This window comes from Somniosus microcephalus, chromosome 24 (genome assembly GCF_052327205.1).
Source record: "Somniosus microcephalus isolate GS21.2 chromosome 24, FLI_Smic_1.0, whole genome shotgun sequence".
NCBI classification, from domain to species: Eukaryota; Metazoa; Chordata; class Chondrichthyes; order Squaliformes; family Somniosidae; genus Somniosus; species Somniosus microcephalus.
The window spans coordinates 44193241-44206717 of record NC_141010.1 but is presented as its reverse complement, the minus strand read 5'-3'; the positions used below and the strand labels follow the sequence as shown (position 1 = coordinate 44206717).

At 50.6% G+C, this 13477-nt stretch overlaps 1 protein-coding gene across 4 annotated transcripts in view; it reads left to right on the top strand.

Moving 5' to 3' along the window:
• LOC147101457 (formin-like protein 1) overlaps positions 1-13477 on the top strand; it is a 271912-nt gene that overhangs the window by 218853 nt on the left and 39582 nt on the right. For all 4 annotated transcript variants that reach the window (XM_085966591.1, XM_085966593.1, XM_085966594.1 and 1 more), the window contains one exon: positions 1417-1541. In XM_085966591.1, coding sequence (XP_085822717.1) covers positions 1417-1541 — 125 coding nt within the window. The remainder of the gene's footprint in view (positions 1-1416; positions 1542-13477) is intronic.

Here is a 13477-nt window from a genome sequence, read left to right as displayed (position 1 = left end):
GGCGGAGTCATTGAATATATTCAAGGCGGAGATTGACAGACATTTGAACTACAGGGAGTCGAGGGTCTGGGGAGAGAGCGGGAAAGTGGAGTTGAGGCCAAGATTGGATCAGCCATGATCTTATTGAATGGCGGAGCAGGCTCGATTGGCCTACTCCTGCTCCTGTTTCTTATGTTCTTAAATTCCTTTGCCTGTCGCTTTTAGTGTAAAAGGGTTTCTGCCTTTGTGAAGCTGGCAGATAAAAAGGATTTCATACAAGCCTGTCAATACATCCTTACTAAAAGCACTCGGCAGCATTTCAACCCCAGCTGTTCCCCATTTGTAATGGTGGAACTGTTAGCTTACAACTCACTGCTGGTGATATTTTAGTGGATTAAAGTTTAAATTAATGGACGGAAAATTCAGCAGCAAGAGCCCATGTTTTCGTGACTCGCACTATCTGTGGGCGCCACTCTTCACCAGGAATGCCTAAGCTGAGAATCCGCCCTAAAGTCCCATGATGCTCTTCTGTCTCCATTGTAATGCTGCTGTTGGTCTATTTATTTTAAATGGGTTAACACCTCCACTAAAATAACAGACGGAGGAATGTCGCATTCCTGAGTGTTCATCAGCTAGTTAAACCAACAGTAAATTCTCGACTCCGATCCTTAATTTCACTGATAGTCCACTCAAGTATAACAAGGCTCGAAGCCAATTACACTGCTTTATGGTGTCATGGGGAAGTCTCTAAGACCAGGCCAGATTTTAGTCATAGGGCCTGAAATTTATGGGGCCCCGTTAGGCCGCTCACCCTGTTTGCTTTTCTCCTGTGCTTTCCAGGCCCAGGAATTTTGGGGCCTATGTCTTTTCTCCATTGGAAGTATAAGTAAATTTGTGAAAAAAATGAAGCCAGGTTAAGAAGTTCACCTGATAGCAGTGCACAGCGTTTAAACACTCCCTGAGATGGCAACTTGTTTCAAAAGTGAAGTACGTCCTCAGCCACTGCTCCAACAAAATAAATATCTAGGCCCCAAGCCTTCCCCAGCCTCTTGCACATAAATACTGCTGAGGAACAATAACCACTGCACAGATTGCTCACCAATAACGACCTTCAACCCAGCTAGGAAAAGTAATCACATCAAAATAAAATTTCTACAAAAAATAGTCACCTAAGCAGAATATGTAATGAAAATGGATAAGTGAGGTAGCCCTCAGGACATCTACACTTCTGAATTTTGAAGCCAGCCTTATTCTTGTGGTAATTTTTAGCCCTTTATCAAAATCTTCTATTTACCTACAATTTAGCAAAAGCGACTGGATTCTGAATGAAAATAACTTCCCAGTATTAAGAGTTGTTGGGATCCTAGTGCACGGTGACATCTGATTGACCAAGGTTGTTCCACATGACTCATTACATTTTTATTTCTGTTCCTCCAGCTCTTAAGGTAAAGCAGCCAATCAAAACTAAGTTCCAAATGCCAATCTTGAATTGGGTGGCACTGAAACCCAATCAAATCGATGGAACAGTCTTCACGGAACTGGATGACGATAAGCTGTTGCAGGTGAGACACTGCTGCTAATGCAGAAAGTGGATCGGAACCTTTAAACTTCCTCGGGTCTGGTGACAGAGTTTGCGGGCTGTCAGCTTGGCTCTGTTGGCAGCACACTTGTCCGTGGGCCAGGAGGTTCTGGGTTCGGAACCCACTTCTGGCGCACAGTCTGGGGTGGCATTAGTGCTGTGATGTCAGAAATGCCGACCTTTGGGTCAAATGTTAAACTACGGCCCTTCTTAGCGTTCAGGTAGAGATCCCTTGACACCGTTCAAAGCTGAGCAGCAAATTGTCCTTGGCCAACATTCCTGTCTTGATCAACATCACAGAAAAACACTTTTTAAAAAATCTCATTCCTGTTTATGAGACCAATGGTTGCCGCGTTTGCCGATATAACAACAGTCACTGCACCGAGACAGTTGGAGGAGATGAGAAACTAAAGTTGGCGTTCCATTCGAAGTTACCACATTGTAATACATTTCTGGATTCGGAGCAGTATTTGTTTTGGTCCTCAATGACTCTGCTAGTTCAGGAAAGACTTTCCTTGCAGTTTCCTGCAGAAGGGCAGATTGTTGCAAAAATCCATGACAAAAATAAATCCCAAGCTCTAACTAGCTTGAGCTATGTTGATCAGACTGCTGAGAGGTGCAGTATCACTGAATTTCATTCACACTCTCCAGCTTTGCAATTTTCTTTTTATATCTACCCATTGTAGGCTGGCAAAATGCACACTGTCTTTCGGTGTTTTTAGCTTGTACGTTTTTAATTGATTAACCCAGTATGTCTTTACTCTTGCTATGGAGCCGGCTATTGCCCAGTATTTAGTGGACAATCCACTCCCAAATCTTCACTGCTGCAATGTAACCTGCTGGTGCCACAGAAAATGGCCTGGATTAACTCATCCTCCAATATTCCCTGTCACCCTGTGGACAAATGCCTTCCCTCTGCTCAACCCCTCCCTATACAATGCGGCCAAAAGCAGAAGTTTACCCCGTAGGACCCGACCACTCTGGCAGACCATCTTGGTCCACCTGTTGCCAGTTATGGTGCTGATGCTGATACCTTTCAGTAATCCTGTGGCTGAGAATATTCTATGTGGGAGGAACTTGTCGTCAATATTGATACACTCTCAGGGACCCCCGCCCTGTAAATATTGACACACTCCCTGGGACCCCCTGTGAATATTGACACACACCCTGGGACTCCCTGTGAATATTGACACACTCCCTGGGACCCCCTGTGAATATTGACACACTCCCTGGGACCCCCTGTGAATATTGACACACTCCCTGGGACCCCCTGTGAATATTGACACACTCCCTGGGACCCCCTGTGAATATTGACACACTCCCTGGGACCCCCTGTGAATAGTGACACACTCCCAGGGACCACCTGTGAATATTGACACACTCCCTGGGACCCCCTGTGAATATTGACACACTCCCTGGGACCCCCTGTGAATATTGACACACTCCCTGGGACTCCCTGTGAATAGTGACACACTCCCAGGGACCACCTGTGAATATTGACACACTCCCTGGGACCCCCTGTGAATATTGACACACTCCCTGGGACCCCCTGTGAATATTGACACACTCCCAGGGACCACCTGTGAATATTGACACACTCCCTGGGACTCCCTGTGAATATTGACACACTCCCAGGGACCACCTGTGAATATTGACACACTCCCAGGGACTCCCTGTGAATATTGACACACTCCTTGGGACTCCCTGTGAATATTGACACACTCCCAGGGACCCCCCCCCCCCTGTGAATATTGACACACTCCCTGGGACCACCTGTGAATATTGACACACTCCCTGGGACTACCTGTGAATATTGACACACTCCCAGGGACTCCCTGTGAATATTGACACACTCCCAGGGACTCTCCTTGTGAATATTGACACTCCCAGGGACTCCCTGTGAATATTGACACACTCCCTGGGACCACCTGTGAATATTGACACACTCCCAGGGACCACCCGTGAATATTGACACACTCCCAGGGACTCCCTGTGAATATTGACACACTCCCTGGGACTCCCTGTGAATATTGACACACTCCCTGGGACTCCCTGTGAATATTGACACACTCCCAAGGACTCCCTGTGAATATTGACACACTCCCTGGGACCACCTGTGAACATTGACACACTCCCAAGGACTCCCTGTGAATATTGACACACTCCCTGGGACTCCCTGTGAATATTGACACACTCCCAAGGACTCCCTGTGAATATTGACACACTCCCTGGGACCACATGTAAATATTGACACACTCCCTGGGACCACCTGTGAATATTGACACACTCCCTCGGACCACCTGTGAATATTGACACACTCCCAGGGACCCCCTGTGAATATTGACACACTCCCTGGGACCACCTGTGAATATTGACACACTCCCTGGGACTCCCTGTGAATATTGACACACTCCCAGGGACTCCCTGTGAATATTGACACACTCCCTGGGACCACCTGTGAATATTGACACACTCCCATGGTCCCCCATGTAAATATTGACACACTCCCAGGGACCCCCCTGTAAATATTGACACACTCCCTGGGACCACCTGTGAATATTGGCACACTCCCTGGGACTCCCTGTGAATATTGGCACACTCCCTGGGACCACATGTGAATATTGACACACTCCCTGGGACCACCTGTAAATATTGACACACTCCCTGGGACCCCCTGTGAATATTGACACACTCCCTGGGACCACCTGTGAATATTGACACACTCCCTGGGACCACCTGTGAATATTGACACACTCCCTGGGACCACCTGTGAATATTGACACACTCCCAGGGACCACCTGTGAATATTGACACACTCCCAGGGACCCCCTGTGAATATTGACACACTCCCTGAGACTCCCTGTGAATATTGACACACTCCCAGGGACCCCCCTGTAAATATTGACACACTCCTGAGACTCCCTGTGAATATTGACACACTCCCAGGGACCACCTGTGAATATTGACACACTCCCTGGGACTCCCTGTGAATATTGGCACACTCCCAGGGACTCCCTGTGAATATTGACACACTCCCTGGGACTCCCTGTGAATATTGGCACACTCCCTGGGACTCCCTGTGAATATTGGCACACTCCCTGGGACTCCCTGTGAATATTGGCACACTCCCTGGGACTCCCTGTGAATATTGGCACACTCCCAGGGACTCCCTGTGAATATTGGCACACTCCCTGGGACCACCTGTGAATATTGACACACTCCCTGTGAATATTGGCACACTCCCAGGGACTCCCTGTGAATATTGACACACTCCCAGGGACCCCCCTGTAAATATTGACACACTCCCAGGGCCCCCCTGTAAATATTGACACACTCCCAGGGACCCCCTGTGAATACTGACACACTCCCTGGGACTCCCTGTGAATACTGACACACTCCCTGGGACTCCCTGTGAATATTGACACACTCCCTGGGACTCCCTGTGAATACTGACACACTCCCTGGGACCCCCTGTGAATACTGACACACTCCCTGGGACTCCCTGTGAATATTGACACACTCCCTGTGAATATTGGCACACTCCCAGGGACTCCCTGTGAATATTGACACACTCCCAGGGACCCCCCTGTAAATATTGACACACTCCCAGGGCCCCCCTGTAAATATTGACACACTCCCAGGGACCCCCTGTGAATACTGACACACTCCCTGGGACTCCCTGTGAATACTGACACACTCCCTGGGACTCCCTGTGAATATTGACACACTCCCTGGGACTCCCTGTGAATACTGACACACTCCCTGGGACCCCCTGTGAATACTGACACACTCCCTGGGACTCCCTGTGAATATTGACACACTCCCTGGGACTCCCTGTGAATACTGACACACTCCCTGGGACCCCCTGAGAATATTGACACATTCCCAGGGACTCCCTGTGAATATTGACACACTCCCTGGGACCACCTGTGAATATTGACACACACCCAGGGACCCCCTGTGAATATTGGCACACTCCCTGGGACTCCCTGTGAATATTGACACTCTCCCAAGAACCCCCGTGTGAATATTGACACACTCCCAGGGACTCCCTGTAAATATTGACACACTCCCTGGGACTCCCTGTGAATATTGACACACTCCCTGGGACTCCCTGTGAATATTGACACACTCCCAAGGACTCCCTGTGAATATTGACACACTCCCTGGGACCACCTGTGAACATTGACACACTCCCAGGGACTCCCTGTGAATATTGACACACTCCCTGGGACTCCCTGTGAATATTGACACACTCACAAGGACTCCCTGTGAATATTGACACACTCCCTGGGACCACATGTAAATATTGACACACTCCCTTGGACCACCTGTGAATATTGACACACTCCCAGGGACCCCCCTGTAAATATTGACACACTCCGAGACTCCCTGTGAATATTGACACACTCCCAGGGACCACCTGTGAATATTGACACACTCCCTGAGACTCCCTGTGAATATTGACACACTCCCAGGGACCACCTGTGAATATTGACACACTCCCTGGGACTCCCTGTGAATATTGGCACACTCCCTGGGACCACATGTGAATATTGACACACTCCCTGGGACCACCTGTAAATATTGACACACTCCCTGGGACCCCCTGTGAATATTGACACACTCCCTGGGACCACCTGTGAATATTGACACACTCCCTGGGACCACCTGTGAATATTGACACACTCCCTGGGACCACCTGTGAATATTGACACACTCCCAGGGACCACCTGTGAATATTGACACACTCCCAGGGACCCCCTGTGAATATTGACACACTCCCTGGGACCACCTGTGAATATTGACACACTCCCTGGGACTCCCTGTGAATATTGACACACTCCCTGGGACCACCTGTGAATATTGACACACTCCCAGGGACCCCCCTGTAAATATTGACACACTCCCTGAGACTCCCTGTGAATATTGACACACTCCCAGGGACCCCCCTGTAAATATTGACACACTCCTGAGACTCCCTGTGAATATTGACACACTCCCAGGGACCACCTGTGAATATTGACACACTCCCTGGGACTCCCTGTGAATATTGGCACACTCCCAGGGACTCCCTGTGAATATTGACACACTCCCTGGGACTCCCTGTGAATATTGGCACACTCCCTGGGACTCCCTGTGAATATTGGCACACTCCCTGGGACTCCCTGTGAATATTGGCACACTCCCAGGGACTCCCTGTGAATATTGACACACTCCCTGGGACTCCCTGTGAATATTGGCACACTCCCTGGGACCACCTGTGAATATTGACACACTCCCTGTGAATATTGGCACACTCCCAGGGACTCCCTGTGAATATTGACACACTCCCAGGGACCCCCCTGTAAATATTGACACACTCCCAGGGCCCCCCTGTAAATATTGACACACTCCCAGGGACCCCCTGTGAATACTGACACACTCCCTGGGACTCCCTGTGAATATTGACACACTCCCTGGGACTCCCTGTGAATACTGACACACTCCCTGGGACCCCCTGTGAATACTGACACACTCCCTGGGACTCCCTGTGAATATTGACACACTCCCTGGGACTCCCTGTGAATACTGACACACTCCCTGGGACCCCCTGAGAATATTGACACATTCCCAAGGACTCCCTGTGAATATTGACACACTCCCTGGGACCACCTGTGAACATTGACACACTCCCAAGGACTCCCTGTGAATATTGACACACTCCCTGGGACTCCCTGTGAATATTGACACACTCCCAAGGACTCCCTGTGAATATTGACACACTCCCTGGGACCACATGTAAATATTGACACACTCCCTGGGACCACCTGTGAATATTGACACACTCCCTCGGACCACCTGTGAATATTGACACACTCCCAGGGACCCCCTGTGAATATTGACACACTCCCTGGGACCACCTGTGAATATTGACACACTCCCTGGGACTCCCTGTGAATATTGACACACTCCCAGGGACTCCCTGTGAATATTGACACACTCCCTGGGACCACCTGTGAATATTGACACACTCCCATGGTCCCCCATGTAAATATTGACACACTCCCAGGGACCCCCCTGTAAATATTGACACACTCCCTGGGACCACCTGTGAATATTGGCACACTCCCTGGGACTCCCTGTGAATATTGGCACACTCCCTGGGACCACATGTGAATATTGACACACTCCCTGGGACCACCTGTAAATATTGACACACTCCCTGGGACCCCCTGTGAATATTGACACACTCCCTGGGACCACCTGTGAATATTGACACACTCCCTGGGACCACCTGTGAATATTGACACACTCCCTGGGACCACCTGTGAATATTGACACACTCCCAGGGACCACCTGTGAATATTGACACACTCCCAGGGACCCCCTGTGAATATTGACACACTCCCTGAGACTCCCTGTGAATATTGACACACTCCCAGGGACCCCCCTGTAAATATTGACACACTCCTGAGACTCCCTGTGAATATTGACACACTCCCAGGGACCACCTGTGAATATTGACACACTCCCTGGGACTCCCTGTGAATATTGGCACACTCCCAGGGACTCCCTGTGAATATTGACACACTCCCTGGGACTCCCTGTGAATATTGGCACACTCCCTGGGACTCCCTGTGAATATTGGCACACTCCCTGGGACTCCCTGTGAATATTGGCACACTCCCTGGGACTCCCTGTGAATATTGGCACACTCCCAGGGACTCCCTGTGAATATTGGCACACTCCCTGGGACCACCTGTGAATATTGACACACTCCCTGTGAATATTGGCACACTCCCAGGGACTCCCTGTGAATATTGACACACTCCCAGGGACCCCCCTGTAAATATTGACACACTCCCAGGGCCCCCCTGTAAATATTGACACACTCCCAGGGACCCCCTGTGAATACTGACACACTCCCTGGGACTCCCTGTGAATACTGACACACTCCCTGGGACTCCCTGTGAATATTGACACACTCCCTGGGACTCCCTGTGAATACTGACACACTCCCTGGGACCCCCTGTGAATACTGACACACTCCCTGGGACTCCCTGTGAATATTGACACACTCCCTGGGACTCCCTGTGAATACTGACACACTCCCTGGGACCCCCTGAGAATATTGACACATTCCCAGGGACTCCCTGTGAATATTGACACACTCCCTGGGACCACCTGTGAATATTGACACACACCCAGGGACCCCCTGTGAATATTGGCACACTCCCTGGGACTCCCTGTGAATATTGACACTCTCCCAAGAACCCCCGTGTGAATATTGACACACTCCCAGGGACTCCCTGTAAATATTGACACACTCCCTGGGACTCCCTGTGAATATTGACACACTCCCTGGGACTCCCTGTGAATATTGACACACTCCCAAGGACTCCCTGTGAATATTGACACACTCCCTGGGACCACCTGTGAACATTGACACACTCCCAGGGACTCCCTGTGAATATTGACACACTCCCTGGGACTCCCTGTGAATATTGACACACTCACAAGGACTCCCTGTGAATATTGACACACTCCCTGGGACCACATGTAAATATTGACACACTCCCTTGGACCACCTGTGAATATTGACACACTCCCAGGGACCCCCCTGTAAATATTGACACACTCCGAGACTCCCTGTGAATATTGACACACTCCCAGGGACCACCTGTGAATATTGACACACTCCCTGAGACTCCCTGTGAATATTGACACACTCCCAGGGACCACCTGTGAATATTGACACACTCCCTGGGACTCCCTGTGAATATTGGCACACTCCCTGGGACCACATGTGAATATTGACACACTCCCTGGGACCACCTGTAAATATTGACACACTCCCTGGGACCCCCTGTGAATATTGACACACTCCCTGGGACCACCTGTGAATATTGACACACTCCCTGGGACCACCTGTGAATATTGACACACTCCCTGGGACCACCTGTGAATATTGACACACTCCCAGGGACCACCTGTGAATATTGACACACTCCCAGGGACCCCCTGTGAATATTGACACACTCCCTGGGACCACCTGTGAATATTGACACACTCCCTGGGACTCCCTGTGAATATTGACACACTCCCTGGGACCACCTGTGAATATTGACACACTCCCAGGGACCCCCCTGTAAATATTGACACACTCCCTGAGACTCCCTGTGAATATTGACACACTCCCAGGGACCCCCCTGTAAATATTGACACACTCCTGAGACTCCCTGTGAATATTGACACACTCCCAGGGACCACCTGTGAATATTGACACACTCCCTGGGACTCCCTGTGAATATTGGCACACTCCCAGGGACTCCCTGTGAATATTGACACACTCCCTGGGACTCCCTGTGAATATTGGCACACTCCCTGGGACTCCCTGTGAATATTGGCACACTCCCTGGGACTCCCTGTGAATATTGGCACACTCCCAGGGACTCCCTGTGAATATTGACACACTCCCTGGGACTCCCTGTGAATATTGGCACACTCCCTGGGACCACCTGTGAATATTGACACACTCCCTGTGAATATTGGCACACTCCCAGGGACTCCCTGTGAATATTGACACACTCCCAGGGACCCCCCTGTAAATATTGACACACTCCCAGGGCCCCCCTGTAAATATTGACACACTCCCAGGGACCCCCTGTGAATACTGACACACTCCCTGGGACTCCCTGTGAATACTGACACACTCCCTGGGACTCCCTGTGAATATTGACACACTCCCTGGGACTCCCTGTGAATACTGACACACTCCCTGGGACCCCCTGTGAATACTGACGCACTCCCTGGGACTCCCTGTGAATATTGACACACTCCCTGGGACTCCCTGTGAATACTGACACACTCCCTGGGACCCCCTGAGAATATTGACACATTCCCAAGGACTCCCTGTGAATATTGACACACTCCCTGGGACCACCTGTGAACATTGACACACTCCCAAGGACTCCCTGTGAATATTGACACACTCCCTGGGACTCCCTGTGAATATTGACACACTCCCAAGGACTCCCTGTGAATATTGACACACTCCCTGGGACCACATGTAAATATTGACACACTCCCTGGGACCACCTGTGAATATTGACACACTCCCTCGGACCACCTGTGAATATTGACACACTCCCAGGGACCCCCTGTGAATATTGACACACTCCCTGGGACCACCTGTGAATATTGACACACTCCCTGGGACTCCCTGTGAATATTGACACACTCCCAGGGACTCCCTGTGAATATTGACACACTCCCTGGGACCACCTGTGAATATTGACACACTCCCAGGGTCCCCCATGTAAATATTGACACACTCCCAGGGACCCCCCTGTAAATATTGACACACTCCCTGGGACCACCTGTGAATATTGGCACACTCCCTGGGACTCCCTGTGAATATTGGCACACTCCCTGGGACCACATGTGAATATTGACACACTCCCTGGGACCACCTGTAAATATTGACACACTCCCTGGGACCCCCTGTGAATATTGACACACTCCCTGGGACCACCTGTGAATATTGACACACTCCCTGGGACCACCTGTGAATATTGACACACTCCCTGGGACCACCTGTGAATATTGACACACTCCCAGGGACCACCTGTGAATATTGACACACTCCCAGGGACCCCCTGTGAATATTGACACACTCCCTGAGACTCCCTGTGAATATTGACACACTCCCAGGGACCCCCCTGTAAATATTGACACACTCCTGAGACTCCCTGTGAATATTGACACACTCCCAGGGACCACCTGTGAATATTGACACACTCCCTGGGACTCCCTGTGAATATTGGCACACTCCCAGGGACTCCCTGTGAATATTGACACACTCCCTGGGACTCCCTGTGAATATTGGCACACTCCCTGGGACTCCCTGTGAATATTGGCACACTCCCTGGGACTCCCTGTGAATATTGGCACACTCCCTGGGACTCCCTGTGAATATTGGCACACTCCCAGGGACTCCCTGTGAATATTGGCACACTCCCTGGGACCACCTGTGAATATTGACACACTCCCTGTGAATATTGGCACACTCCCAGGGACTCCCTGTGAATATTGACACACTCCCAGGGACCCCCCTGTAAATATTGACACACTCCCAGGGCCCCCCTGTAAATATTGACACACTCCCAGGGACCCCCTGTGAATACTGACACACTCCCTGGGACTCCCTGTGAATACTGACACACTCCCTGGGACTCCCTGTGAATATTGACACACTCCCTGGGACTCCCTGTGAATACTGACACACTCCCTGGGACCCCCTGTGAATACTGACACACTCCCTGGGACTCCCTGTGAATATTGACACACTCCCTGGGACTCCCTGTGAATACTGACACACTCCCTGGGACCCCCTGAGAATATTGACACATTCCCAGGGACTCCCTGTGAATATTGACACACTCCCTGGGACCACCTGTGAATATTGACACACACCCAGGGACCCCCTGTGAATATTGGCACACTCCCTGGGACTCCCTGTGAATATTGACACTCTCCCAAGAACCCCCGTGTGAATATTGACACACTCCCAGGGACTCCCTGTAAATATTGACACACTCCCTGGGACTCCCTGTGAATATTGACACACTCCCTGGGACTCCCTGTGAATATTGACACACTCCCAAGGACTCCCTGTGAATATTGACACACTCCCTGGGACCACCTGTGAACATTGACACACTCCCAGGGACTCCCTGTGAATATTGACACACTCACAAGGACTCCCTGTGAATATTGACACACTCCCTGGGACCACATGTAAATATTGACACACTCCCTTGGACCACCTGTGAATATTGACACACTCCCAGGGACCCCCCTGTAAATATTGACACACTCCGAGACTCCCTGTGAATATTGACACACTCCCAGGGACCACCTGTGAATATTGACACACTCCCTGAGACTCCCTGTGAATATTGACACACTCCCAGGGACCACCTGTGAATATTGACACACTCCCTGGGACCACCTGTGAATATTGACACACTCCCAGGGTCCCCCATGTAAATATTGACACACTCCCAGGGACCCCCCTGTAAATATTGACACACTCCCTGGGACCACCTGTGAATATTGGCACACTCCCTGGGACTCCCTGTGAATATTGGCACACTCCCTGGGACCACATGTGAATATTGACACACTCCCTGGGACCACCTGTAAATATTGACACACTCCCTGGGACCCCCTGTGAATATTGACACACTCCCTGGGACCACCTGTGAATATTGACACACTCCCTGGGACCACCTGTGAATATTGACACACTCCCTGGGACCACCTGTGAATATTGACACACTCCCAGGGACCACCTGTGAATATTGACACACTCCCAGGGACCCCCTGTGAATATTGACACACTCCCTGGGACCACCTGTGAATATTGACACACTCCCTGGGACTCCCTGTGAATATTGACACACTCCCTGGGACCACCTGTGAATATTGACACACTCCCAGGGACCCCCCTGTAAATATTGACACACTCCCTGAGACTCCCTGTGAATATTGACACACTCCCAGGGACCCCCCTGTAAATATTGACACACTCCTGAGACTCCCTGTGAATATTGACACACTCCCAGGGACCACCTGTGAATATTGACACACTCCCTGGGACTCCCTGTGAATATTGGCACACTCCCAGGGACTCCCTGTGAATATTGACACACTCCCTGGGACTCCCTGTGAATATTGGCACACTCCCTGGGACTCCCTGTGAATATTGGCACACTCCCTGGGACTCCCTGTGAATATTGGCACACTCCCAGGGACTCCCTGTGAATATTGACACACTCCCTGGGACTCCCTGTGAATATTGGCACACTCCCTGGGACCACCTGTGAATATTGACACACTCCCTGTGAATATTGGCACACTCCCAGGGACTCC